Source organism: Myotis nattereri (assembly GCF_964212035.1).
Source record: "Myotis nattereri genome assembly, chromosome: 9".
Taxonomy (NCBI): domain Eukaryota; kingdom Metazoa; phylum Chordata; class Mammalia; order Chiroptera; family Vespertilionidae; genus Myotis; species Myotis nattereri.
Window position 1 is genome coordinate 870,616 of NC_138084.1, and position 27,795 is coordinate 898,410.

At 71.4% G+C, this 27,795-nt stretch overlaps 2 protein-coding genes across 2 annotated transcripts; one reads left to right on the forward strand and one right to left on the reverse strand.

Moving 5' to 3' along the window:
- Positions 1-12,569: 12,569 nt before the first annotated feature.
- Positions 12,570-24,137, forward strand: SLC67A1 (solute carrier family 67 member 1). The gene is made up of 8 exons (XM_081099462.1): positions 12,570-13,057; positions 13,552-13,684; positions 18,322-18,440; positions 19,366-19,473; positions 20,031-20,131; positions 21,935-22,036; positions 22,231-22,351; positions 23,906-24,137. Exons 1-8 carry the CDS (start codon positions 13,042-13,044, stop codon positions 24,091-24,093), a joined length of 888 nt encoding a protein of 295 aa, XP_080955588.1. The 5' UTR covers positions 12,570-13,041; the 3' UTR covers positions 24,094-24,137.
- A 1,347-nt stretch (positions 24,138-25,484) lies between these two features.
- PHLDA2 (pleckstrin homology like domain family A member 2) lies at positions 25,485-26,492 on the reverse strand. The gene is made up of 2 exons (XM_081099522.1): positions 25,999-26,492; positions 25,485-25,769 (listed from the first exon to the last, which is right to left on the reverse strand). Exon 1 carries the CDS (start codon positions 26,410-26,412, stop codon positions 26,008-26,010), a length of 405 nt encoding a protein of 134 aa, XP_080955648.1. The 5' UTR covers positions 26,413-26,492; the 3' UTR covers positions 25,485-25,769; positions 25,999-26,007.
- Between the last annotated feature and the right edge of the window lie 1,303 nt (positions 26,493-27,795).

A 27,795-nucleotide genomic window follows, 5' to 3' on the forward strand; every position in this document is an offset into this window, starting at 1 on the left:
GGAGCGCCCAGCCCGCGCGCGCCCCTTTATACGCGAGGGTCCCCCCCGCCCCCCCCCCGGCGCGCGGGCCCCGCGATTAGCATAAAGTAGTATTTTCAGTTTCAACAACACGCCCGCGATTGGCCGCGCCGCTCCCCCCGCGCGCGCCGGCCCCGCCCCGCGCGCCGCCCATTGGCCGCGGGCGCCCCTCCTCCCCCCACCGCGGCGGGCGGGGCGGGCGGGCGGGCGGGCGGATTGGCGGGGCGCGGGCCAGGGGCGCGGGGCGGGGGCGGGGCCGGAGTTAAAGGGCGCTGCGGGCGGTAACGTGACACCCGCGCCCCGCCCCCTCGCCCCATGCCCCCCCACCCCCGCGCCCGCCCCCCGGGGCTCCTTTGTCTGCAGGCGGGGGCCGCTCCGCGGTGGCGGCTGCCCCCCCCCAGCCGGCGCGCCCTCCCTGGCACCGCGAGCCCCGCGTCCGGCCTGGACCGAGTCGCCCCCCGAGGGCGCCCAGCCTCGGGGCTCCCCGCGCCCGCTGAGGGGGTTGTGCCCGCCGCCGTGCGCTGGTCCCGGGCAGGGGCGAGGCGGGGTCTGCAGCTGCCCCCCTCCCCCCCGCACGGCCCGCTGCGCTCGGGGCTGGGGTCCCTGGTAAGGCTCCGCGCACCTGGAGCCCGAACACACCTGCTGGCCCTCTGGCCCGCGAGCGGGAAGGGGGAGGCCGGAGGGAGGCCGGTCCGCTCCAATCTTTCACCGGAGCCGCGCTGCCGCCGCCCTGAGTTCTGGCCCTCTGAGCCCGGGCTGAAGCCTCGAGGCCGTGGGGCCCCCCAGCCCTGCCCAGCGGGTGGGAAACAGGTTCTGGATCGTGTCCCTGATGGGGTCGGGTTGGCACCTCTTGGGCCTGGGCCGGGCCACGCCAGGCTGCATTCGGCCCGTCGGGCATGGGTCTGGCTGGGGCCGCTGCTGGGTGGCTGTTGGACAGGGCACTGGGGGCTTCTCCGTTGGGGTTGGCCGGGCACTGCCCAGCTCAGGGCCTGGACGGCTTTGCTGCTCCTCTGTGCCAGCCTGGTCTCTTGTCACATGGGGAGCCCCCCCCCCCTGCCGGCCCTGCCACCTGCCCTGGCTGCATTGGAGCCGCACCTCTCCTCCAGCGTCTCCTCCAGCGGACGGCGTGCACCCCTGGGTGCCCGATAAAGACTGTAAGAATGACAGTCGCGCCAGCCAACGGGCCTGCCACCGTGCGGGGCTGCGGAGCGGCCAGGAGGGAAGGACCGGGCGGGACTCGTGCCCTGGTCCCCACGCTGGAAGAGGGCGTGGCGGGGGGCAGGTTTGCCGTGAGGAGCAGGTGTGTGGACGGACTGGGGCGCCCGCCCGTGCGTGAGTGCGGGTAGTTCAGTGACAGTGGCCGCCCGCAGCATGTGACACGGAGTCCTGCCCGGGGGCTGGGAGGAGCACGTCCTGCCTGCCTCACCTGTTCTGCAGGGAAGGGAACTGCCTCCAGCTGCCTGGCCTCCCAGCTCGTTTCTCTGGGGGCCGTGGGACCCCTCCTCTCTCAGCAGAGAGGTGACCCCATCTTTGGCGTGACCCTGAATTGAATCAGGAATGGTTTACGGGCTTCCCGAGCCTGGGCCCTCCCGGGGCAGCAGGGGCAGAGCCGGGGGCGGGAGGGCAGCCCCGGGGCTGGAGCTGGAGGCCGGGGCCCAGGCCACCCCAGGCGCCCGGTTCGGAAGTAAACGTCTCTCTGGATACAACCACCAAGTTCTGCTTTTGTAATTCAGAGGACACGGAAGGAAGCAAAGGGAGGCATGTGTGTTCCTGGTGCTGGAAACAGCACTGCAGTCCCACGGCCTGGGGTCCGGGAGCCCTGGTGGGGGGGTGGGGGGGCCGGCGCCCTGCTGGCACCTGGCACGTGCCCCTCATCACGCTGGCCACGCCCTCGGAGTGGATGGGTGCCGGTCCCCAAGCCACCCTTCTCCTCCAAAGGCACGGACGCCACCAGCCTTTGTCCCAGCCCTGAGCAGAGGGGCCCAGCACCACAGCCCTGCGGCCCAGGGAAGAACAGCGGGGACGGTGGGGTTCGGGGGCGGGGGACCCGAAGCCGCAGAAACCCCGAGTGACCGCGCCGAGCAGAGCCACGGGCCCACGGGCGCCCCTGCACACCCGCCTGCGCCGCGGGGAGAAGTACCCTGTTATTGCGTCTGAACCGTAGAAGTGGGGTGTCGGTTGCAGACGCACTTACTCGCATGTGACTCGGGCTCTTTCCGAATGGGGCCCGGAGGATCGGGAAGGCTGTGGGGTGCCCTTCTCCCGGCGCCCCAGGCGGCGAGATTTCCCGGCTCCTTTCACAGCCTAAGACTCCGATCAACCCTCGCCCAAGTGCCGGCGGCGCGAGCCTGGCCGCATGCTGCCCCCTGGTGGCCGGCTCCGCAGCAGCGCCTCTCGGCCGCCCCAACCTCCCTTCTCCGGGGGAGCCCTGCCAGGCTGCTCTAGAAACCCACTGGGGCCGCGGCCGACCCCCTCCTGCGCCCCGGGGCCCTGCGGGGGTGTCTGTGTGTGCGCCCCAACCAGCAGCCTCTGACGCTGTCCAGGGCGCTGCCCCTCTGCAGAGGCCTCACCGATCACACAAACCCGGACAGCCCGGCCCCCGCCTCCGGGATCCTCCCAAGAACCCACAGAGGGAGGCATTTGGATGCCCGTTTTGCAAGGGAGGAACCCGCGGCTCCCAGTGGCTCCCAGCGGCTCAGCGGTCTGTGCGCCCCGCAGCCGGCGGGAGCAGGTCTGAGCCGTTCCCCACCCCAGCCCCCACGACGCCCAACTTCGAGGCTTGGAGGGCAGGAAAGCAGGAAGAATGTCCAGGGCCCCAGGTTAACCTCCCCTGACAACCCCCAAGCCCCAGACCCCGGGCTGGGCATCAGGGGGACACAGCCCTGCCCAGGATGGCTGGCCCCTGGCACCTCCCACCCCGACGGAGGTGACAAGGCTGCCGCAGGGCCAGCGGCCTTTCCCTGCAGACCTGGACTGGTCCCCCTCCCTCCACCCACCAGGGCCGAGCCCTCCCTGCCTCATCCACTCCCCCCGCAGTTGAGGGGCACCCACACGGCCCCCCAAGAGCCACCCCCCTTGACCTCAAGCCGCACCCCCAAAGGGGTCCTTCCATAAGGCCCTGGACAGCAGACCCTGAGAGCCCCCCTGAGAAGGCCCCGGCCCCTGAGCCCCCCTTCTCCTCCCCAAAATGGGGCCCGGAGGCCCCGCGGGTGTGGGGAGTTACAGATTAACCAGCCGGCCCAGCGCCAGGCGGGGCCAGCTCTGCGCCCGCCCGCGGGGGAGGCTTTGCTTGGCGGGGGCCCAGCGCCGGGGCCAGAGCCTTCCTCCCGACCGAGTTCCCGCGCTCGGCTCGCCCCGCCCCAGCCCCCGGGACGGGCTGTTCTCCCCGCGGCTGCCAGGCACGTCCTCCCCAGGTGCCGGCCGCCCCGTGGTGATGGTCGGTCCTCGGGCTCTGGTTACAGGGAGCACGGGGTCCCCGCCGGGTCCTCGCCCCGGACTCGATGGGCCAGGGGAGGGGCGGCGGACCCGGGAGCACCCTCCCCCACTCTGGGCCTGAGGTCTCCAGCAGGGACCCCTCCCAACTGGTTGGGAACTTTCTGCTTTTAACACTGACCGACCCGGGAGGCCCCGGGGCAGGCGCGGGCAGGGAGGGGTCTCAGACATCGCATGGCCAGCTCGGATCCACCAGCACCCCCACCCCCGGGCCCCTCCTCAGGACCCGACAGGGCGGGCTGGCGGGGCTGGGGGGCCTCACTTTGCCAGGGAAATGGCAAGACAAACAGATCTGGGAGGAGCCGGTGCCCCCTTCCTGGATCTCACGCCCCGCTGTGCCCCGACTCTCTCTCTGCTTTCCGTGGACTGTGGGGACCCCTCTGAGTCGGCCTCTTCAGCCCACGGGACACGCCACGTGGAGCTCAGAGAAGCCAGAAGTGCCATGTGAGGGTCCCCGTCAGCACCCCGTCCCTCCCCACAGCAGGGACCTGGCCCTGTGGTCACAGAGGAACAAGAGGCAGACCCCCGCCCCCTCCCCCCCCCCCGCCCCCGTGTCCGGGACCCCAGAGCCTCCTGAGCCTCGGTAGAGCCCATGGTGGGCGCGAGGTGGGCACCGGCCACTGGCCGCTCGGGGACAGTCTCTGGCGGGAGAGCAGGCTCAGGCCCACGTCCATGGTCGGGGTCCGGGGTCGGGGAGCCCTCCCCACGCCTTCGCCCTGCGTTCATCCTTCCTCCCGCGAGCCTGGAGGTGAGCAGCAGTTCACCAGCACAAGGCCAGGAGGTCAAAGGCACCGAGCTCTGGCCGGTCCTCCGGGGGCACAGAAATGGGGGCTCAGCAGAAGGGGCGCCGGCCCCTCCCTCCCCCCAGAGCCTGGGCCGCCTGCCAGACCAGGCCCGCCACCTCCCCGCCAGCCAGCAGCCCCAGGCCTGAGGCCCAAAGCTGGACACCGGCTGCCCCCTGGTGGCCACGGACGGCACCGCAGCCAGCAGCCTGGGGGGCCCCCCCGCACCGGGCCTGAAAGAGGACCCCCAACCCACTGGCCCCCTCTACCTTCACTGGTTCCTCACCGGGTGGGCAAGGACCCAGCTCTCCGTGACCCCAACTCTCCTCAAGTCTAAGGTGGGGGCGCCTGCCCAATGTGCCCGGTCAGGGCTGTGTAGGGGGAAGATTTATTTAAATAAATAAATGAATACATAAATGAATAAATGAATGAATACATAAATGCATGACACCCCTGGGTGCGGGGAGCTGTCCCTCACACCTTAGTGGGAATTGCACGCAGGGCGGGCAGGGGCGAGGGGGCCAAGGAGCAGGGAAGGGAGGAGGGAGAGACGGAGGTTAGAGCCGCAAGCTGAAGGCCAGCCCCCTCCCCCCTTCTCCCCCCCCCCCGCCCCCTCCCCTCCTGCTTTCCCCTCTCGCCCCGCAGCCCTCCGCCCCTTCCTCTCTCCCTCCCTCCTCCCCCAGCTCCTCCTCTTCCTTTTCCTGCCGGTCCCCCCACGGCCCTGCCTCCCAGCGCCCTCTGCCTTCCCTTTGCGTCAGTGCAGCCAGGCAGACCCTGGGCTGCGGAGTGAGGCTGCCTGCACCTGCCCCCCTGCCCCCTGCCCCCTGCCCCCGCCTGCCCTGCCTGGGCCTGGGCCTGGGCGACCACGAGGGGCACACACTCAGCACCTGGGCTCAGCGCCTCCCATGCCAACGTGGAAACCCTGGCTCCCACTCTGGGCAGGGAGCTGGGCCCCACACAGCCCTTCCCGGCAGGAGCTTGGCCTGGGGAGCAGCACCCCTAGGTGCTTGGGGGGGGCTGTCACCTAGGCAAGCAGGCCTGAGGGACATGTGTGCCCCACTCTCCCCATCGGCCGCCACCCCCTCCCCCAAATGAGCCTACAGCCGAAGGGAGCCCTGGGGTCCACCTCCCGCCGCCCACAGCAGGTGCAGACACGGAACCTGCAGAGCTGTGGGCTGGTTGTGCCATGACGGCGGGCAGTGGGGTGCAGCTGGAACCCCGGCAGGGGCACCCCAGGTTTGGGGTGAGGAGGAGCCTGGGAAGGAGGGAGCCCAGGAGGGAGGGGCCGCGCACAGGCCCTGAGCCCCTCACACCGGGGCTGAGGGCTGGGTCCCGGCTCCGGCCAGGGGGCGGCTGCACCTGGAAGACCCCGGTGCCCTGATGCCCAAGGGTCCAGCTCAGGGCCCGGATCCTGTGCCCGAGGAGGGGATGCAGGTGCCACCACCCCCGGCTGGGAGGGGGGTGGTGAGGGCTGGTGGGCAGGCCCTGGCCGGGCAGGGGCCCAAGAGGGGGAGTCAGAGGCTCCCAGGCCCTGGGATGTGAGGGGGAGGGGGACGGGGAGGGGAGTCTGGGAGGATGGGGCCAGGAGGGGCCTCGTGGTGCTGGAGGGCAGCCGGAGGCCAGAGGCAGCAGCCCTTGCTGGGCTCCAGGGAGCGCGCCCAGGATGCCGGTGGCCGGATCCCTGCTGGTGGCAGCGGCTTTCCCACCCCAGCCACTCCCTGCCAACAGCACCCACAGCTAGAGGGATGGGCGGGGCGGCAGCGGTGCCGGCCGAGGGCAGGCCTGTGGGCTTCGGAGCCAGGCCGCGCCCGGCCTCTTCCCGGCCGTGTGTCCTCGGGCCACTGGCTTTCCCTCTCTGTGCCTCGGCCTTCTCCTCGGTGAGGCTCCTGATGAGGCTCAAAGGCCATGTCCACAGTGCCCGGCACAGGCCCGCTCCCCGGAGGCAGCCTCACCCACACCAGCCGCCGCCTCTCCCTCCTGCCCAGAGGGGTGGGCAGGGCCCGGCCCCGCACGGAGACCCGTCCAGCTGCCTGTGATGGAAACGGCGCATCCGCGGGGCCCAGGGATGCCGGGAGAGCTCGCCACCAGCCAGGCGCTGCCCAGCGACGCGCGGCCCCGGGGACCGTGGGAGCGGATGGAGCAGGGTTTGCATAATAAGCAGCTGGGACAATGCGGGTTCAGAGGAGCCTGGCACAGAGTCTGACGCTCAGCCTGCCCCCTGCCCCCCACCCCCCGCCCGCTGCACACGGGCCCGGCTCCGGCCCAGGCGGGCGCTGGTTAGAACCAGCTGTGCTCGGCAGCCCGTGCCGGGGCCCTGTGTGAATTCTCAGTCCGTCCTCACAAGTATCCAATGAGCAAGCGTCCCATTTCACAGATGGGGACACTGAGGCTGACGAGGACAAGGCCCTTGTCAAGGGGAGTCATGGAGCGGCCGGCCCAGCGGGGCTGGCTGCACGGCTGGCCGAGTGCCCGCAGGCCCCTCGGCTGTCAAACTGGGGCCTGGACTGGGGGTGTCTGGCCTGTGTCCTCACCCGTGTCCACCCGTCCAGCCAGCCTATCTCCTGGGACCTCGGGAGCCCTCCCCTCTGGGGCTTCCGGCCAGTGGGTGGGGGCAGAAATAGGCGAATAAACCGGGGGGCGGGGTGCCTGGCAGGACTCAGGGGTGCAGGCGGCTCAGGGCCACGACTTGGGCAGAGGCCGAGGACGGTCCCTCATGCTGCTGTGGTTTGCAACCTGTGAGCACGGCCCCGACGCCCTAGGGTAGGAGGTCCCCCGGCCCCCCAGGCCCCAGTGCCCCGAGCAGAGGTGGTGCCGCCGCTGAAACTCAGGGGATGTCGGGCGGCTGGCCCCCCGGAAACCATGGGGCCGGGCTCCTGAAGCCGCCGTCCAGCGAGGGAGGCGCCGGGCAGGCGAGGCGGAGCTCGGTGCGGAGGGTGCGCGGGTTCGAGACCTCCCCCGGCTGCGACGTCCCTCCTGCTTCTTCCCGGACTCCCAGCTGCGGCCCAGCGGCCGGAGGTTCTAGAAGGGGCTGAGGGCGGGACGAAAGGTCAGAACCTGACCTCCAACTCGGACCACAGCCCCTGCAGGACCCGCTGGAGCCTGAGCTCGGAGGACCCACCTCGCCCGGCCCCCCCGTCCTTCTCAGCCGGTGGCGCCATTGTTCAGGCGCCTGCCCCCCGCCACCCACCCTCCGCCCCCAGCAGGACACCCGCAGCCCTTCCTTCCCGGGGGTGCAGACCCCCCTCGCACCCTCTGCCACCCCCCCCCCGCCACGTCCACGTCCCCCGTTGCCAGCAGCAGCGGCCTGCGCTGCCCCCTCCCTGTGAGCACGGCCAGAGGTGAGGTGCCCCCCTCCACCCCCCCCCCCCCCAGCAGGAGGGAGCTCAGGGCCCGCCCGCTCCAGTGCACAGAGCCTGGCGTGCGTGTGCAATCAGCGATCACCCGGGAGCCAGCCACACGCCTCGGGGACCGTCTGCCTCCCCCACGCGCACACACGCAAACACAGGCGTGCACACGCGCAGGCATCTCACGCAGCGTGACGGGCATGCTCGGTAAGGCCTGTCCGCACGGCGAGGCTGCCTGGTGTCCCCCCCTCGGCCCTCCGGCTCTGGGCCACCCACAGGGGTCTCCGCCCTCCCCGGGCACATCTCCCCGTCCCTCCCCCTCCCCAGGGCCTCACCGCCTCTCCTCCCCCCACTGCACACCGGTCCCTGCCCCATCGGGCAGGGGTTCTCCGTTTCTCAACCCCCACTCTTGGCTCTTTCCCTGCTGTCCCCTCCACCCGGCAGGTCCTTCCCGCACCTGACCTCTGTGCATCCATCAGGAAGGTCCGGGGAGGCGGTGCCTCCTCCAGGGAGCCCTCCTCCCCAGCGCCCCTCCCAGAGCCCTCACGTCCGCCCGGATCAGCCTGGCCCCGCCAGGAGCTTCTCTGAGGGGCAGAGGCTGTGGATGCCGGGGGCTGGGTGTGGGGCCCGGGGGACTCAGGGGGCTGGTGCGGCTCAGTGGGCAGGTTGGCCACTCGGCCGCAGCTCACTGGAGGAGGCGGGGGCCGGGGCTGGTGCTGCTCTCCCCCCAGCCGCCCGCAGCTCCCCACGCTCCCAGGATCAGGAAGCTCCCGCCCTCCCCAGGCCGGTTCTGGGCAGGTCCCAGCCAGATCTGACTGCTCTGCCCCAGCTGCACCCGCCACGGGGCCGTGTGACGCAGGAGGCAGGAGGAGGGGAGAGGTGAGCAGCCAGCCCCTGCCGCCCACCCACCGGCTCCAGGGCCCTGGCCTCCCCGCCTGGTGCTGGGGTCTCCCACCCGCCAGCCCGGGCGCCCGCCTCCAGGAGGCCCGGGGGAGGCAGCCAGGCCGGGAGCCGCGGCCCAGAGCTCTGGAGCCTCCCGGAGCCGGGAACCTGGGCTCCCACCCTCCCGGGAGTCCGGTCCGGACACCTGATGCGGCCGCCACGCCCCTCCCATGGCCGGCCGGTGGGCAGGCCGGGCGGGCCAGCTCACGCGCAGTCCCCGGAGGTTGGCAGGAACCGGCTCTGTCCTCCGGTACAGACGCAGGTCCCGCGGGCACTGATTGGGCGGGAACCTCCCCTCGCCCAGGCCCAGGCCTGCTGCCCCCTGAGAGGAGCATCGTGGCGCCCAGGCTCCGGCTCAGCCCTCACCCCCGGGGCCTGGGCCTCGGCCTGCCCTCCGCCTCCTGGCACCGCAGGCCTGGCTCCCAGGCGTCGGCCTCCAGCCCCGCTCCGTCCCTCTTGGTTCTCTGCCCGGCTGAGCTGCTCATCACAGGCCAGAGGGGACTTGGGTCCTGACTCCTGGGCCTGTGGCCTGGCTCTGGGCTGCCGGCAGGGGTGGCAGCAGGAAGGGAAACTGTGCCTGCAGGAAGCTGGGCCTGTGCGCTCCCCAGGGCTCCCTGTGGCTGTAAGGCCCCCCAGCGTCTGCCAGCCCCCAGGCCCCCAGGCCCCCAGCCCCCCAGCCCTGCCAGCCCCCAGGCCCCAGCCCTGCCAGCCCCCAGGCTCCTAGCCCCCCAGCCCCCAGCCACGCAGAGGGACCTCTTGAAGCAAGATGGCCCCAACTCTGGGGGCGTCACCACAGTGTGACTTGGGGAAACACCATCCTGCTACTCCCAGCAGCCTCCTGGTGGGGCGGGGGAGGTCCCCAGCAATGCTCCAGTCTCCCTGGCCCTCCTCTGTGCCCCGCTCCCCTCCATCCCTCTCTCATCCTTCCCAGCTGCCCCTCCCCCTCCCCCTCCGCACCCCATGTCCGGACTGGACGCCCAGTGCTGCTTAGAGGTCAGAGGCCTGCCTGCCACGGCCACAGGGAGAAATGGGTGTGCAGGCGAGTCTGGGCAAAGTCAGGCGGAAGGGGAGGAGGCTGGCAGGATGCCCGCTGTGGGGCGGGCCCTCAGGGGGGAGGGGGTGTGTGTCAGGCTCAGCCAATGAGAGCCAGGAGGCCCGGACACTGGGGTGTCCCCGAGGGTGGGTGCCCTGGTCCCTCTGGGTGGGCTGGAGTCCCAGGTCACCCCGGGAGGGTGGGACCCGAACCCAGCCCCAGATGGGCCAGGTTCAAATTCACCATGAGGGCTCCCCCCGCCCCCCCGCCCGGGACGGTGCCCAGGCTGAGCGCTGCCAAAGCAGGTGCCCCGGGTCACGGGGGCCAGGGCAGCCCCTGACCGGAGCCAGGAAAGTGGTCCTTCCCCTCGAAGCGGCTTCATAGTGGGGGGTGCGCTGTGGGCCTAAGGAGCCCCCGCACCCCCGCACAGGGACCCCGACCCACCCCAGGCAGGAGGCACCTGCAGCGCAGCAGTCAGCGATCACGCCAGCTGCCTGCCCCGAAGGCGTGTGGGCGCTGAGCCCGGGGGAGGGCCCTTCTCCCGTCCCCCGGGGGCCGTGTCCGTGGTGGAGGGACAGGGCCGCCCGCCACGCTCCCCAAGGGCAAGGCTGGCCCCGGGTCGCACAGCGGGTGCCGGACCCAGGGGGACCCATGGCGCCGGACGCTCCCCGCAGGCCCGGCGCCAGCCCTTCCGCCGCCCGGTGACTCAGCGCCCTCACCGGCCTAGCCTCGCCCGGCACAGCAGGACTTTGGCCCCTGCCAGCCTCCCTCCCGGATCCCTGCAAGGTCCCAGGATGCAGGGTGCCGGGGCCCCCAGGGGCCGGGGCCAGGCCCCCTCGGGGGTGGGCGCCCTGGGCCGGCCGGGGGTCCTCCTGCTCACCTACTTGCTGACCACCCTGGACCTCACCTGCCTCTTCATGCAGTTCTCCGTCCTGCCGGTGAGCACCCTGCCTCCCGCCGGCCGGCCCCTCCTCGGCCCCCTGTGCACCCGCAGGGCGGGGGCCTGACGCCCGGGACCCTCTCGCTGGGGGTCCTTGCCGCCCGGGAGCTGGGGGAGGGGCCCCGGGACCGTGCCTCCTGGACCCCATCAGCACGTCCTGGGCTCTGGCGGCACAGCCTGCACGGCCCTCTGACCACAGCTCCTGGGGTGTCTGCCCTGCCGATCCCGCCCCTCCCTCCCCGCACTCACACCCACTCAGCTCGCTCACATCCTAGCCCCGTGGTCGGCAAACCGCGGCTCTCGAGCCACATGCGGCTCTTTGGCCCCTTGAGTGTGGCTCTTCTTAAGCCAGTGACGGCGAGCCTTTGGAGCTCGTCGTGTCAGCATTTCGGAAAACCCTAACTTCACTCTGGTCCTGTGTCACGTATAGAAACTTTTTGATATTTGCAACCACAGTAAAACAAAGACGTATATTTTCGATATTTATTGTATAGATTTAAATGCCATTTAACAAAGAAAAATCAACCAAAAAATGAGTTCGCGTGTCACCTCTGACACGCGTGTCATAGGCTCGCCATCACTGGCCTAAGCCTTAGGAGGACCCTAATTAAGTTAATAACAATGTGCCCACCTGTATAGTTTAAGTTTAAAAAATGTGGCTCAAAAGAAATTTCAGTCGTTGTCCTGTTGATATTTGGCTCTGTTGCCTAAAGAGTTTGCCGACCGCCGGCCTAGCCTCCAGCCGCACTCGGCCTCTGCCCAGGCCCACCGGGGGCCTGGCTCCTGCATCCGCTTCCCCCATCCTGCTCCCAGGGGTCCGTCTCGGGCGGCTGTCCCACAGCCCAGGTCCTGGGCCACGGTGTCGGACAACCTCTGTGTCCCCAGGACACCCGGAGGCGGGGGCAGATGGCCCATCCACCCCTCCCCTGCCACCTCCCCTGGTCTGGAGCTGCCCGCCTGCCCACCCGAGTGGGCGGTGGGTTAACTGGCCACTGTGGCTTCCTGGTTACTGCCCACCTGGCCGCCCGTCACCCCCTGTACCCCTGGGGAGCCCCCCACAGGCTCTCACCCCCACCCAGCGACAGCACCAGGGGCTTTGGGGGTGCCAGAGCCCCTGTCTGGTCTGTCCACAGCCCCTGCCTGGGCCTAGGGTGGGAATGGGCATCGCCTTTGCCACATCCTGGCACTGGCAGGGGCTCCAGGGCAACGTGAGCCCAACACCCGCCCCTCAAGGCCCAGCTCCCTCCGACCACGGCCTGGTCGGAGCCACCGCCTGTCCTCAGCACGGGGTGCCCTGGGCAGGCCCCAATGTCCGCGCCGTACAGTGGGTCCCAGCACCCTGCCTCGGAGGCTGGTGGGGGGCGATGGGCGCAGTTAGAACCCCTAGGAGAGCTGGTGCCCCGCAGAGCAGCTCTGAGTGACTGTGGGTGCCTCCCTCCCCGCGGGAGGTGTATGTGCCCCACGGAGGCAGGGAGGCCAGCCGCTGCCTCCATGCAGCCCTCCCTGGACCCAGAGGCCCCCACAGGCTCCCCCTTCCATGAGGAGCACCTGCGTCCCCTCCACACCCGGGCACAGCGCCCAGCCCCCGGGACAGACCCCCGGCCCCCTCCCCCAGCCTGCCCCTCCCACCGCCGGCCCACTGGGGACCCCGGATTCCAGACTCCCGCCTCCCCGCCCTGACGGGCCCTCCTGTGTCTCAGTACCTGTCCCGCACGCTGGGCCTGGACTCCGTGGCCTTCGGCTGCCTGCAGACGGCCTTCGGGGCGCTCCAGCTGCTGGGCGGGCCCGTGTTCGGCAGGTACCGTGGGCCGCCCCTGCCGGGTTCCCCACCTCACGCTGGGCCCCCCGGGGCGACGCCAGCTCCATCTCACAGAGGGACACACGGAGGCACCGAACAGCTGTGGTCCCTCTGGGGCTGGGGCGCCCCGACTCCCAGGGCGTCCCCCCATGACCTCCACCAGTTCTGGCTGCGAGAGGATTTCCCTGTGAGACGCTCGGGGCTGTCAGGCCCCCTCCACTGGGGACGCGGACCTGGGACCCCCCGGCCTCGCCCTCCGTACACTCCTCGGGGACAGACCCACGTGGCTGGAGCCAGGTCTCGAGCGACTGCAGGGAAGGGAGTCCCCGAGGCAGTGACCCGGAGACGGGGCGCAGAGCAGGGAGGAGCCGGGGTCTGCAAAACGCACACACCCTGGGGGCCCCACACCTTCTGCTCGGAGGGGGGGGGCGCCAGGCAGGCCCCAGGGGAAGGTCAGACCCCAGGTCTCCGCAGCGGCCCGTGGAAGGTGGGGCCTGAGGCCCGGGGTGGGCGTGGGGCGAGGAGGGACCGCGACCTCTGCCCGCAGGTTCGCGGACCAGCGTGGGGCGCGGGCCGCCTTCACCGTCTCCTTCCTGGCGGCCTCGGCGCTCCACCTGCTCCTGGCGGCCGCCTGCAGCCCGGCCCTGCCCGGCGTGGCCCTGCTCTTCGCCTCGCGCCTGCCCGCCCCGCTCATGCACACGCTGCCAGGTAGGCCGGCTGGGCCCGAACCCCGCGGCAGAGGCCGCCCCCAAGATGTTAGTCTGGACCCGAGAGCAAGACAGGACGGGGTGGTGTGGGGGCAGGTGGGGGCGTGGCCTGCGGGGGCAGGTGGGGGCGTGGCCTGCGGGGGCAGGTGGGGGCGTGGCCTGCGGGGGCAGGTGGGGTGCGGGGGTGGGGGCGTGGCCTGCGGGGGCAGGTGGGGTGCGGGGGTGGGGGCGTGGCCTGCGGGGGCAGGTGGGGGCGTGGCCTGCGGGGGCAGGTGGGGTGCGGGGGTGGGGGCGTGGCCTGCGGGGGCAGGTGGGGGCGTGGCCTGCGGGGGCAGGTGGGGTGCGGGGGTGGGGGCGTGGCCTGTGGGGGCAGGTGGGGTGCCGGGGTGGGGGCGTGGCCTGTGGGGGCAGGTGGGGTGCCGGGGTGGGGGCGTGGCCTGCGGGGGCAGGTGGGGTGCCGGGGTGGACGCCTCTCAGCCCCCGCTTCGCCCCCAGCCGCCCAGATGGTCATCGCCGACCTGTCGGCGCCTGAGGAGCGACCGGCTGCCCTGGGCCGCCTCGGCCTCTGCTTCGGCGTCGGCACCATCCTCGGCTCCCTGCTCGGGGGGACCCTGAGCTCCGCGTGCGGGTGAGTGGACGGGCGGGCGGGGCCGTGGAGGGGGCGGGAGTGCGGGTCCGGACGGCGGGCTGGGTCGGCCCCTCCGGCCTGTTTCCCCTCCTGCACTCGGGCGGGTGGGGGCTGGGGGGTGCAGGCTGGGAGGCCCGCCCCGCCAGGCGGGTGTTAGGAACCCAATTTCCTACAGGAAGCCGGGTGGCGGGCCCTGGGGCCCTGCGATGGGGGTGCTGGGCATGAGCCCCTGGACGGGGGAGGGCAGCTTGTGGGCGGTTTAATCACTGGGCGTGAAACACAGGCCTCTGTCCCCTCCGCGCACACACACATGCACACGCACACACATGCACATGCACACACATGCACGCGCACACACGCTCGCACACACATGCACACACACGCACACGCTCGCACGCACATGCACACACTCGCACACACCCACCGGCTTTGCACCCAGAGAGCCCAGCCAGCAGTTCCCACACGCGGGTCACAGGCACCATCCCAGGCCCACCCCACCCCCCACCCCACCCCACCCCTGTGGGGGGCTGCACGGCTGCCTGTCCCTGTGGCCTGGCCCGCCTCCCGGGAGAAGAGCTTCACCTTGGGCCCCGGATGCCTGGCCCTGGAGAGGCCGCCTGGCGAGGGGGCTGCCCGGAGACCAGGCCTCATGCGGCCCCCCCCACCCCTCCCCAGAAGCCCCAACACCCACTCAAAACCAGCCTTCTTCTTAGGAGTGAGCCTGGCACTGCCCGCACCGCCATTCGGGCCCAGGCGTTTGGCTTTGGTCTGGTGGTGGCTGCGGGCTGTGGGCTCCTTGGCCAGCGGCCCTGTGCCCTCTGGTTCCCCCCGCCCCCCTCTGCACAGGCCCTGAGGGCTGCCCTGGGACTGCGTTCAGGGGGGAGATGTCCTGGTGTCGGAACTACACACACTCACGTCCACACACACACATCCACTGTACATGCTCACACACATGCACACATTCCCCTTACACACTCGCGCACACAGACAGTGGCTTGCTGCTCGGCTCCTGGCCGCCGTGGCTCCGTGGTTGAGCGTCGACCTGTGGACCCGGAGGCCATGGTCCAATGAATGCCCTGTCAGGGCGCCTGCCCGGGTGTGAGCTCCATCCCTTATCGTGCGGGAGGCGGCCAATCAATGATTCTCTCTCATCGTGGGTGTTTCTCTCTCTCTCTCTCTCTCTCCCTTCCTCTCTGAAATCAATAAAAATATTTTTTTTAAAAAAGAAGGTGAGGGCAGAGGCAGGAGGACCCGTGTGACTGGAGTGGAGTGGAGGGGAGGGGGGACGGAGGGGGGGGCTCAGGCTGTGGAGCCGGGGCAGGCGTGAGCAGGCAGGTGTAGTCGAGCTGCTGTGCTGAGAACTGGGGGGGTGGGGGGGGGGGCAGCAAGGAGACCAGCGAGGGGCTGTTGTGCCGCCCCAGGCAGGACAGGTTGGCACCGGCCCAGGAGCAGCTGCGGGGGTGGGTGGGGCGGGCAGAGGGCCGGTTCTGGCCTGGTTTTGCCTACGGGGGCGGGGGGGATGCATGTGTGAACTCAAGGCTGTGCCCCCCGACTCGGGCTGGAGGGATGGTGGCCGGGGAGGGAGTCCAGGTGGGAAGAGCCGGCCCTGGGAGGTCCAAGCCCTGGGAGCCGGTTCGGGTCGCAGGTGGGGAGGGGCAGGTGTCAAAGTGGAGGCCCAGGAGGACCGCAGGGCAGGTCCGTCCGGGAGCCGCGAGGCGCGGGGTCACGGAGGGAGGACCCTCCACGCCCACGAGGCCGGAGTGACCACAGATTCCGCCTGCACAGGCGCCGCCTAGTTCGTGCGGGCGGGAGCCTGACTCCAGTGCCGGGTCCGGGTCCAGGGAAGGGGGGCCCCCGTCTGCCAGGGAGAGGAAAACGGGGAGCAGGTGCTGGGCTGAGAGGCAGGGAGGACCCCACGCTGCCCCACCCTCCGGCCCTCTCAGCCTCTCAGCCCAGCACCTGCTCCCATTGGCTCCCTTCCTCGCCTCGCCGGGTGGTCTCCCCTGGGCAGCGCCCCCCCTCGCCAGCCCTGCCCCCACTCCCTCCCGTGGCCACCTGCCTTCCTGTCCAGCTGCTGACCCAGGGGAGGCCACTGGTCTCTCCCTGCCAGCAGCTTCCAGAACATTCCATTCGCTTCCCTCTTTCATACCAAGATCTAAGGCGCTTTATGTCTTTGGAGTTCCCTTTGATGGGCAGGGAGACTGAGGCTCCCCAAGGGCCAGGGGAATCGGCTCCAATGCCCGATGCCCCATGGCAAGGGCTGGCACCCCCTCTGCCTGCCCCCCCTCCCTGCTCACCTCCCCGTCCAGGAAGGCCCAGCCACCCCCACCTCCTCCCCGGGAGCCGGAGCGGAGAGGAAGTGGCCTGGCTGGGCTGGGCTGTGACGGGCGCTGGCACAACTGGTTTGGGCTCAGCCTGGAGCTCGGGCCCCGAGGCCTGGCTCCCTCGGGACAGGGGCAGCTCTGTGCCCCCCGGGCTCTGCCCCCAGAAGTGGCTCCGGCAGAGGCCCGCCAGGCGCCAGGCCCTGGGTCTAGGCCAGGAGGGTGTGGGCGCGGGGCGGGCAGCGTCGGCCATCGGCCACGGCGAGGGGAGCTGGGCCCCCGTGCCCGCTGCCGGCCCTCCCTCCCGGGCGCCCGCTGGCTGTGATGGCCCAGCGCTGACCCAGCTGCGCCCGGGGCCTCGGGGACTCGCCGGCTTTATCAGGAGGTGGAGCCGGCCTCCCCGGAAGGCCGATCCCGCCCGCGGTCCGGGCGAAGGCGTGGGAAACCTTTATCTCCCTGACGGAAGGTTTCCGCCGGCAACACCCCGGCTTCCCCTGCCGGCTGCCAAGCAGGCATCCGCTGTCCTGACTGTCTCGGGGCAGGAGTGACTCACCGTCAGCCAGGCCGCCTCCCCGCCTGGTGCCAGGCCCCGCCTCCAGCCCGGGTGCCAGGCCCTGGGTGTGCACACGAGGGCACGGAGGCCGGGGTGATGGGCTGGGAGTCAGGCTTCCCCGTGGGAGGGCCCGGGCCCCCCGCTCCGGGCCGAGGGAAAGTATAGGAGCCGGCAGGAGGCCTGTGGGGTCCAGTGAGGGCCAGGGGCTGGGCGGCCGGGGCTGCGGGCTGTTTGCCCACCTGGAGCTGGAGGGAGGCTGTCAGGAGCCCCCTCCAGGGGCCGGTTCCTCCACGGTCCTAGCCCCGCGTTCCAGGGTGTGACTTCTCCACCCCCCTCATGTCCCAGCTGGCCCCAGCCTGCCCTCCCGCTGGGACAGGTGCGGGGCACACAGCCTGGGGGGCCCCAAGCCCCACCTACAGCCAGGCCAGGGGACCCGGCCACCTGCCAGCCCCTCAGAGCCTCGGCCCAGGGGGGAGGCAGGCCAGCTTCATAGCGGATCGAGACCTGGGGCCAGCCAGGCTGGCGGGAGGACACAGCAGGGGCCACACGGGGGCAGGTGGCCAGGCCCAGCCCTCCAGACACGCCTTGCGGGCCACAGGAGCCTCGGACAGCAGGCAGCCGCCCGGCGACCAGTGCGGCCTCAGGGGTCCCGGGAGGGTGGCCCTCCTCTGTGTCTGAGGAAGCAGGTCCGCCCGTCACGGGAGCCACAGCGATGGACAGACGGAAGGACTCGATGCCCTTTCATGGCGTCCGTGAGGCTGTCTGTCCAGCCTCTTCTCTGGCTTTTGACACAAAATAAAAGGGCGGCGGGCAAAGCCGCACGGAAGGCGCTGCCCTCGTGGTCGGCACCATCGGTGAAAAGGGCCCGTGAGCCGAGACCCCACCCGGCGGCCCTGCCCCCCAAGGTCCCCCGCGGGATCGGACCGGAGGCCCCAGCCACACCGGCCCAGGGCGCGCCAGCGGAGGCCCTCGCGCCCAGGCCTGGCCGAAGCTGCCCCCGTCCCGCGTCCCTCCCTCCCGCCCCCGGCCTTCTGTCCCGGGGGAGCCGGGACCTCTGCGGTGGGAGCAGCCCTCCTCCCTCCCAGGCCCTCGGTCCCGGGCCCTGTGTCGCCGCCTCCACGCAAGGCACCATCAGGGTCCCAGAAGCGGCCTGGCTCCCGCTGCCCCTCGCTTGTCCCCGGCCCCCGAAATAGCCGTCCGAGGGGCCGCTCTGCCCCCGCATTTCCGGGGCATCCGGCAGAGAAAGCAGGTCTGTCCCCGGCCCCAGCGGTGACGTCTGCTCTCAGATCCTGAAGAAAGAGCCCTTCTCTCCGGGCCAGCGCCCGCCCCGCTCGCGTCACATCAGCTGCGGCCGGGGGCGCGGGCTGTGGCCACGCTGGGGTCCAGCCCGGACCTGCAGCCGGCAGCCGTCCCGGCCACGGAAAGGCCGCTTGTGGGGGCCTCACGCGCCCCGGCCTGGGGTTGGGGGCCTTTCCTGAGAGCCCTCGGGCTCCCCATCCTGGCACCGGCCACCTCCGGCCCCTCCAGTCCCTCCAGCCCCGGAGGCCAAGGGGCCTCCCGCTGTGAACGCTGAGGGCCTCAGCCACGGCGTGAAGGCCGTGAGGTCACGAAGGTCATGAAGGTCGGAGCGCCTGCGGGTCCCCGCCCCGGGCTCCGGGCACAGGCTGAGCGTGAGCCGCTCCAGCCGCCGGGGCCTCCGTGTGGTTGAGGGTGGGGGGATGCTCAGGCGGCCTCGGCCCAGCGTGACCACCACTGTCCCCCAGGATTCAGTGTCCAGCCCTCGTGGCCCTGGTGGCCAACCTCCTGGGAGCCACCCTCAGCGCCACCTGCATCCCCACCAGCACCAAGGGGGCCAGTGCCCACGCCCAGGCCGCCCCGCCAGGTGAGTCCCCCCGCCACACGCCCCTGAGGCTCCTGTCCCGCTGGCCGGTGCCCCGGCCCTGGGCCAGGCCCCCGCCAGGTGAGTCCCCCCGCCACACGCCCCTGAGGCTCCTGTCCCGCCGGCTGGCGCCCCGGCCCTGGGCTAGGCCCCCGCCAGGTGAGTCCCCCCGCCACACGCCCCTGAGGCTCCTGTCCCGCTGGCCGGCGCCCCGGCCCTGGGCCAGGCCCCCGCCAGGTGAGTCCCCCCGCCACACGCCCCTGAGGCTCCTGTCCCGCCGGCCGGCGCCCCGGCCCTGGGCTAGGCCCCCGCCATGCCCCCCCCCCTTCAGCAGGAGCCGCCGAGCCCAGGACCTCCGCCTGGGGGCACCTGGGGCTTGGGAGGGACTCCGCACCCCTCAACTCCTCCTTCCTGGAGCCTCTCAGGCGCTGACGCCATTGGAGCCACACGGGGGGGAGGGGGTCACAGGGGGGCCTGGTCTAAAGAGACCATGGATGGAGCCCGAGGCGGCGGGGGAAGGAGGTGCCAGGGGGCCGAGGTCATCCTCCTCCCTCTGGTGGGGCCGGAGGGGTCCCCTGGGGTGCGGAGTGGGAGCTGGGGCAGAGCCGGGGTGGGCACAGGGCGGGGGGTGACCAGGACCCCGAGGCCCGCAGCGCAGGCGGGTGCTGTGGGTGCTCTGGGTGCTGTGGGTGCTGTGGGTGCTGTGGGTGCTGTGGGTGCTGTGGGTGCTGTGGGTGCTGTGGGTGCTATGGGTGCTGTGGGTGCTGTGGGTGCTGTGGGTGCAGCGGGTGCAGCGGGTGCTGTGGGTGCTGGCTTCAGGAGCACCACGCGGGCGGGGGCCCGGGGTCAGGCAGAGGCCCCCACATCCGGGCCGAGGTGGGGGAGGGCCTGGGCGGGGCCTGACAGCTTCTCCTCTCCTGTGACCCAGGCGTCCCCAAGGCCAGCGTGTTTGACCTGAAGGCCATCACCCGCCTGCTGCTGCGGCCGGGCGTCCTGCCCGTGTTCCTGGTCAAGGTGGTCTCCGGCTTCCCCTCCGGTGAGTCCGGCTGCCCCCGGGCCAGCAGAGCGGACACAGCCAAGCCTGGGGGCCCTCGTTCTGACCCAGGCCACCCAGGCCCCGGCTCCCCCCCAGGCCCCGGCTCCCCCCCAGGCCCCAGCTCCCACCCAGGCCCCGGCTCCCACCCAGACCCCGGCTCCCACCCAGGCCCCAGCTCCCACCCAGGCCCCAGCTCCCCCCCAGGCCCCGGCTCCCACCCAGGCCGGCTCTTGGGGCACAGGGGCGGGACCATGCCCTCCATTTCAGTGAAAGGGGCCTTCGAGGGCCCCTGGTGGGTCTGGGGTCGGATCCTCCCACATCGTCAGCCCTGGGACCCCGTCTCCCATCCGCCCGCTTTGGGGTGCCCACCTGTCCGAGGGACAGCACCCAGCCCTTCCTGCTCACCGGCACGGCCCTGAGGGGGGTGTCCCGTGCTGGGACCTGGCCCAACTGAGGGCAAGCGCCCGGTCCCGCCGGTATCACCGGCTCCCGACACCGTCGCCGTGGTCGACCCGCTCGGCCCTCCCTGACCCCCCCCCGCCCCCGCCCCCGCCCAGGGCTCTTCATGGTCATGTTCTCCATCATCTGCATGGACTTCTTCCGGCTGGAGGCCGCCCAGGCCGGCTACCTCATGTCCGCCTTCGGGGTCCTCCTGATGGTGAGTGAGGCCGGGCGCCAGGCGGGCGGGGGCGGGCGGGCCTCCTCACCTGCTGCTCCGAGCCCTCCCCCCACGGGCTCACCTCCCCCCTCGGCCCCCACACTGACTGTACCCAGGCCCTGTCCACTGAGTCCCTCTGAGTGCCCGAGGCACGCGGGACAGGGGGGCCGGCCCAGCGCTGGGCGTAGGAGGAGCGGCCGGGCTCCATGTAAGGCCCCGGAGGGGGTGGGTCTGCAGGGCCCAGTGGGGCCGCAGGGAGGGGCCACCGGGAGGCGGACGAGGTCTTACCCCCCCCCCCCCCACGGCTCCCCAGGGCCCGAGGAGCTGTGCGTGGCGTTGGGAGAGGCCGGCGTTTAAGCCCAAGGTCAGGCTCCTGCAGTGCACGCGCCGGGGCCTGGCCTGTCTGTAAGGAGCGCGAGGCCCGCTGCGCAGAGGGGACGCGGGCGCGGGTTGGTTCAGAGGACGCTGACGATGTGAAAGAGGTTTTTTAAAAATATTTTTTTATTGACTTCAGAGAGGAAGGGAGAAGGAGAGAAACATCCATGAGGAGAGAGCATCATGGACCAGCTGCCTCCTGCAGGCCCCCCACTGGGGATCGAACCCACAACCCAGGCCTGTGCCCTGACAGGGAATCGAACCGTGACCTCCCGGTTCCTAGGTGGACACGCAGCCCCTGAGCCGCGTGAGTCGGGCTGAAACGGTTTTGTTGTGTCAAGCAGGCAGGGAGGAGGAGGTCGGTGCCATTCTGCAGGGCTGGGCTGCCCCTGACCCCAGCCCAGGCCGCCCCTGACCCCCAGCCCGCCCATCCCCCAGCCGACTGAGCTCCCAGCCCCAGGTGCCCGGGCACTTCCTGCCGCCCGGGGAGGAGGGAGAGGACCAGAGAGGGAGCCTCGCCCGCCTGGGAGTGGCCGGGGGGCTGGGCCTGCCTCTGAGTCAGGGCCCTGTGTCCCCTGTGTCCCCGCTGTGGACCTTCCCCCCTCCCAGAGCAGAGCCGAGGGCAGGAGGGGAGCAGCTCCCAGGACCCAGCTGGGCGTGGGGCGCTGAGGGACCGTGCGGGAGGCGGTGGCCTCGGGGAGCCCCTCCCTGCCTCAGGGACCTCGCCGGCCCAGGGCCAGCCATGCCAGCCCTCGGGGCCTCGGTTTACCCAGCTGTACCTGGGGAGGTGGCTCCTGGCCCAGTCCTGGCACAGGGTGGCTCCCGTAGACAGGGCCAGGCCGGGCGGAGGGCGCACACGGCACCGGGCCACTGGCTCAGGTCCCAGTGCAGCCACCTCCCCTCTGAGCCGGGTCTCCCCTGTGAAATGGGGGGCTCTCCCTCCCAGCGAGGGGACAGAGAGAGGCTGAGGAAGCAGAGCTGGGGGCCAGGGGACACCGGAGGGGCCTTCACAGGACCACGGGGTCCCCACACTTGGGCCCAGGGCCACACCGGGCCTTTTCAAATGATAAAAGACGTGTTTTAACGTCACGTAACCCATCGCCCCCCCCCCGCTCCCCCAATGAAACGGCCCCTTTTGGATTAGGACGCTCATCGCCCCTGACATTAAAGAGACGGGATTCGCAGTAAATGTGAACATGGACCTCTGAGTGGCTGGCCGCACACGTGTGTGGGAGTGTGTGTATGTGTGCGTGCATGTGTGCGTGCGCGCATATGTGAGGCCCCCACTCCCCTCCTCTGTCTCCCCAGGGTCCTTGGGGCCCACCCTTCTGCTCTAGAACTGGTCACTGCTCAGGGCTGGGCTGCAAAGGGTGTGGAGGTGCCCCTGGCCGCAGCCCCGACCCTCCCCCTGTGCCCCCCGCCCCCCAGGTCATCCAGGGCCTGGTCATCGGCCGGCTGAGCAGCCGCTTCTCGGAGGCCGTGCTGCTCCGGGCCAGCGTGCTGGTCTTCAGCGTGGTGGGCCTGGCCATGGTGAGCACCCGGGCTGCACCCACAGAGGGCGGGGTCCCAGGCCCGCTCCCTGACGCTCGGCACTGCGCCTGAGCTCCTGGGCCCCACCCCCACCCCACCCCCTCCCAGGCCCCTCTATGGGGCCTCAGGGCTGGGGCCTCCTGCCATATCCCCTGGGCGCCCCAATCACCGTGGCCCTGCCCGCCCCGTGCCAGGCACTGATGTCCAACGTGTTCCATTTCTGCCTCCTGATGCCCGGCCTGGTCTTCGGCCTGTGCACGCTCAACGTGGTGACGGACAGCATGCTGACCAAGGCCGTCTCGGCCTCGGACACCGGTGAGCGCCCGCTGCCGGCGAGGAGGCCTGGGCCGGGCAGCCCTCGGGAGTCGGCTCGGGCTCGGGTGGACCAGCTGTCCTGCTTCGGGGCAGGTGGGGGAGAGGCTGGCCACAACTCGGCCCAGCTGGGCCCAGCCGGCCCTGCACCTGACCCTGCAGACCCGTCCAGGGCCAGACCTGGGGTGGGAGGAGGGCTCCCTGGAGGTGGCATCAGCTTGGCTCTAACGTACGGGCAGGACTTCGCTGGAAAGGAGGGGGAGACGGCCTCCAGGCTGGGCCCAGCTGAGCCAAGGTGTGGAGGTGGGGGTAGGGGAGGCTCCTGCGAAGCCAGTTAGGGAGCCAGCCGGTGGGCAGGGAGTGGGGAGGCCATGGCCGAGGGGGGCCGGTCCCCGCTCCCCTCCCCAGCTCGGGCGCAGGTGTTGGGGTGAATGGCACCGCTGGTTAAACCCAGGCAGCCTCGGGCCTCCCCGGGGGACACTGGCACGGTGCAGGCCGAGTTCAGGGCTCCGGTGTCTGTCTGCGGTGAGGGGGTCCCCAGCTGCAGGGGCGGAAAGCTCGGGGGGCCTGGCAGACGCTCGGTCCGTGCGTCTGTCTGTCCGGGAGGCACTGACTGAGGTCTGGTGGCCCGATGCCTCCGAAACCTCTGAGGCCCGTAGTCCTGGGGTCCCGGGAGGCCAGGTGGGGCCTGGAGGGCTTCCCGGAGGGGGTGGCCGGCTCGCTGGAGAGGCCAGGAGGAGCAGCGGGGACAGGCCTGGAGAGGTGAGGGCAGGCCCGGCCTCACTGCGCCTGAGGCCCCACCCTCGGCTCGGAAGGAGCCAGGAGCTGGTTCCCAGCACCCGCCTGGGAACCCTAGGCCACAGAGGGGGCGGTAAATTGCTCCCCGGTGTCTGCCGGGTGGGGTACGTGGGCGACGGGAGAGGCTGCTCTGCAGTTTCCCTCCGGCCCTGAGCCCAGCGCGGCCTCGCCAGGCAGGTCCGCGGACCCAGCCAGGCTGCCAGCCCAGCGGGGGCTCTGGCCGCCCGGGGCTGGGACAGTAGCCACAACATGCTTGCCCACGGCCAGGGGAACCTGGGACGTGGGGTCAGAGGCGGTGGGGTGCCCTTCCTAAGCCCCCAAAGCCCTCTGAGCCCTGTGGGGCGTGTTCCCTGCAGGTCCTCTGGGGGGCGCTGTGTGGGGACCCTGGGCTGTTGCGGCCACCTTGTTCCCCAGGCCCAGCCCTCACCTGGTGGCTCACCTTTTACCGCCAGCCCCCCCCCCCCAGCCCGTTCCTGTTGGCTGCACACCATCGCCAGCTCCCTGGTGGCCGGGGCAGGGGGGCCCCCCACCCCCGTGACTGGACCCAGTCTGGGCCCCCCCAGTGCGTGGGAACTCTCCGGCCCAGGGCAGCCGGGGCCAGCGGGGCCCCTTCACGGCTGAGTGGTCCCCAGGGACCAGGCCAGCAGGCCCTGGGGGAGGGGCTGGGGCACAGCGGAGGGCGGGGGAGACAGGAAGTGAGCGGTGGGGTGGTGATGCGGAGGGACCTCCCCAGGCCTGACCCACACCCCCTCCCCACAGGGACCATGCTGGGCCTGTGTGCCTCGGTGCAGCCGCTGACCCGCACGCTGGGGCCCACCCTGGGGGGCCTCCTGTACCGCGGCTTCGGCGTCCCCGTCTTCGGCCACGTGCAGTTCGCCGTCAACCTCCTGGTCTTCCTGGCCCTCTGGAGGCAGCCCACACCCCAGAAGACGGACAAAGTCCGGTGACCTTGGCCCCTGGGCACAGACTGGCAATAAATTCCCTGGGCACCACTTCCGGCCTGGTCTCTGCGGGCTCCCACGCAGGCCTGCGTCTGGTTGGGCAGGAGGCCTGGCGGGGAGAGATGGAGCTGGGAAAGCTGGAGGGCTTCTTGGAGGAGGGGGCTGCGGCCTCGGGCTCTGGGGGGCAGAATCACCCAAAGCTTGTCCCGGTTGAGAGGGGCCCTGCCCTCTGAAGTCCATCACCACTTCCCGTGAGCAGTGCCCCCACTGTCCCTGTGCCCAGAGAGGGGAGCCCGCTGCCCCCACTTCCCTCCTCCTGCTCCAGCACGGACCTGACCCTGGGAGCATGCAGCCCGCACGCCCCCCGCGCGCCCCATGAATTCTCAAAGTTGTTCCTGTTCCTGTTCCTGAGAGAAAACATTTTTGTTTTTAAAGACCAGGAATTCCAGGCTTGGGAAGGGCGTGAGCACAGGGCCTCACTCTGTGTGGGGGGCCCAGGCAGCCAGGCCTGAGACCTGGGCGCACCATCACCCCCTGCTCCCCCACCCCGGCTCCCGGAGAGGGGCGCCGGGCAGGAGAGACCAGGGGCTGCTGTGACCGACGGGGTGGAGACAACCTTGACGGGGTGCACGGCCCGAGACCGACCGTGGAGGCCACCCCTCCCCAGGCTGCCCTTCAGAGCCATTAAACCCTCCGATTCCAGCCCCAACTGGACGGAGCCGCCATACCTCCTCCAGGACCCCTTTGGGGACCGGAATCTCGTTCCTGGCTGCTCATTGGTCCCCATGAGTGGGAGGGCTCCCTCCTGGGGCTTGTCCTACCCTCTGAGCCGCCCCCCCCCCCCCATTTGCCCGGGGACTTCATCCCTCCTGTTCCAGAGAACATGCCTGGCAGGAAATGGCTTCCTCTCTGGGCCCAGCACCCCGGGGCCGGGGAGGGGAGGGGGGAGCGGACACAGCCAGTTTGTCAGATTCCTCAGGCCGCCCCGCCCCCATGTCACTGGTCCCGGCCCCTCCGAGGCCTCAGCTCCGGCCACATCATCCCAGCGCTGCCCACTCCTCTGGCCCCCATGGCAGACCACCCGGAGCGCGCGGCCAGACGGGGTGGGGTCAGCGCCCGCGGGCCGCGGAGGGCCGGGCGGATGGCGTGTGGGCGGGAAGGGCAGCTGGCCCGGCCGTGTGTAAATGACCTCCCGCCCCGCCCCGCCCCGCCGGTCACACCGGAGCGGAAGTCGGCCCGGGCTGACCTCCAAGGCACTTCCTGCCTCTGGAGAGGCTGCGGGAAAGGAGGTGCCGCCCGCTCATTCATTCAAGCCCTGCCCTGCCCTGCTGACCGGCCGCACCCGGGACCGTCCCGCCCGCCCCCCTTCCCAGGAACTCACGCCGCACCCGCGGGTAGAAAATGGAACGGATCAGTGGTTTATTGGGAACGCCACTGGTGCAAAAACAGAATATTAAGACATAAGACACGGTACCGACAAACAGCCATCAAAATAAATACATAGATAGTCCAATAATTTAACGCGCCCGCGGCGGGCGGGCGGGCGACTCCGCGGGGAAGGTCCCCTTCGGTGGGGCAGGGACGCAGCCGGCCCCCGCCTTCAGTCCTCGTCCTGGTCAGAGGGTGGGCTTCAGCCATGTCCTGCCGGCGCGGCCCGGGCCGACTCGTCCAGTGTGTGGCTCCTGCGGGGAGAGGAGGGTCAGGGGCTGGGCCGGAACCGGGCGGGCCGGCCGGGCCCCCCCTGGGCGTCCCGGGAGGTCCCGATGCCACAGGTGCGAGCGGCGGCCCCCGACGCGCGCCCCGGAGACGCCGAGGGCGGTCCCCTCGCCAAAGCGAACCCTCGACGGGGCAGGGGCTCCCCCCAACCGTCGGCCGTCCGGGGCCGGTGGGCAGGCGGGCGGGCGCACTCACCGCGCGGGCTCAGGACGCGCGGGCCGAGCGGGGCTCGGGGGCCGCGGGGGCGGCGGGGGCCGCGGCGCGCTCCTGGCGGAGGCGGACGTCCTGCAGGGCGCGGCGGTTCTGGAAGTCGATGAGCGCCAGCGTGATGGCCGCGTTCCAGCAGCTCTCGCCGGCGCAGCGGAAGTCGATCTCCTTGCGGTCGGTGGTGACGATGGTGAAGTAGACGTACTTGCCGGTGCGCTCCACGCAGTCCACCTTGAGGATGGAGTGGAAGCGCAGCTCCTTGGGGCGCGCGCCCGGGCCGGCGGGGAACAGGCGCAGGCGGTCGGGGGTGAGCACGCCGCGCTTCTTCTTCCAGAGCTGGAACAGGCTGTCGCTGCGCTTCTCCAGCTCGCCCTCGCGCAGCACCTCGCCGGGGGTCTTCATGTCCGCGGGGCGGGGGCGGGCGTCGCGCTCACGGGGTGACGGCGAGAGCAGTGTGGTCGGGCCGCCCGGGCGCGCGGCCTTTATAGCGGCCCCGCCCCTCCCGGCCCCGCCCCCGGAGACACGCCCCCGCCCCGTTCAGTGTCCCGCCCACCTGCGCCCAACCGTCCCAGCCCCCACGCCCGGCCACCGGGACGCCCGCGCCTTCCCGGCCCGCGGTCACCCTTTCCTTTATGTCTGCCAACGCACCAGGCGCCCCTCCGACCCCCCAGACCCACGGGTGACACGCGGTCCCCACCGCGCCCCGGGCGCCGGCCGCTCGAAGGAATGTCCGGCCCTGCCCGCGGTGACTCAACACCGGGGGCCCCAGGGAGCACCCGCAGCCCGGGCCGACCCAGGGCGGGGGACGGGGGCGCCCCGACCCCCAGCTCTGCCGCGCTAGCGCCCTTGGGGCAAAGCAGGTCTCGGGCCCGGTTCCTGCCTCGCCACAGGGGCCCTTCCCGGGGAGCCCCTCGCCCAGCCGGCACCGCGGGCCGGGCCCACCTGGCGAGCAGGTGCTCTGAGCGCCGTCTTCTCGTCTGCGAGAAGCGACAGTAACTCCTTTCAGTAACAAGTGAGAAATGTTACAACAGCTCCGCGGGGCGCTCCGCCGATGTGGGGGGTGAAGGCTGCGCAGCCTCCGTGCGGGGTGGGGCTGTCCTCCTCCCTGCACCCCGAGCTGGAGAACCGCCATGGGGGGGGCGGGGGGACGGGACGGCTGCGCTGGGACCGCACGTGCGGCCGGGAGCGGAGGGGAGCGCCGTGCAGGAGGCCTGTCCGCCCGGGGCGAGGGCAGCGGGGGCGGCTGAGTCATCGCCGGCGCCCTGCGTTCTATTTACCGTCTTCCTTTCAAGGGTTGAACGGGAGCAGGAACTGGTGGCCGACTCCTCCCGGTTCCCAGGGGTGGGGGTGGAGCCCGCCAAGGGGATTTCTGGGGTGCGCAGCCGCCCGGGGCCCCCACCTTCCACACCCACGGAAGCTGTGACCCAGCAGGAGTGGCAGAGTGGGGCGGTGAGAACCAGCAGCCTCCGCCTGCGGGATGGGTCCACCTGAAACGCGGGTGTCCTGGTGCCACAGAATTCAACACTTCCGCCCCTGACAGCCCGGGGCAACCCAGTGCTGGGAGCAGGCGGCGGAGCTGGAGCCCACCCTGGACCAGCCTCTCCCCCACCCCCACCCCCACCCCCGGCCCTGGTTGTGCGGCCTCGGCCAAGCCCCGACCTCTGAGGGTGGCTCAGTCTGTGCAAATGGCAGCCAGGCGGTGCCCATCTGTGTGGCTAGAGGACTGGGTGGGGGTGGGGGTGAGGGTGGGGGTGCGGACACCCCAGCCCTCCAGCCCTGGCCAGC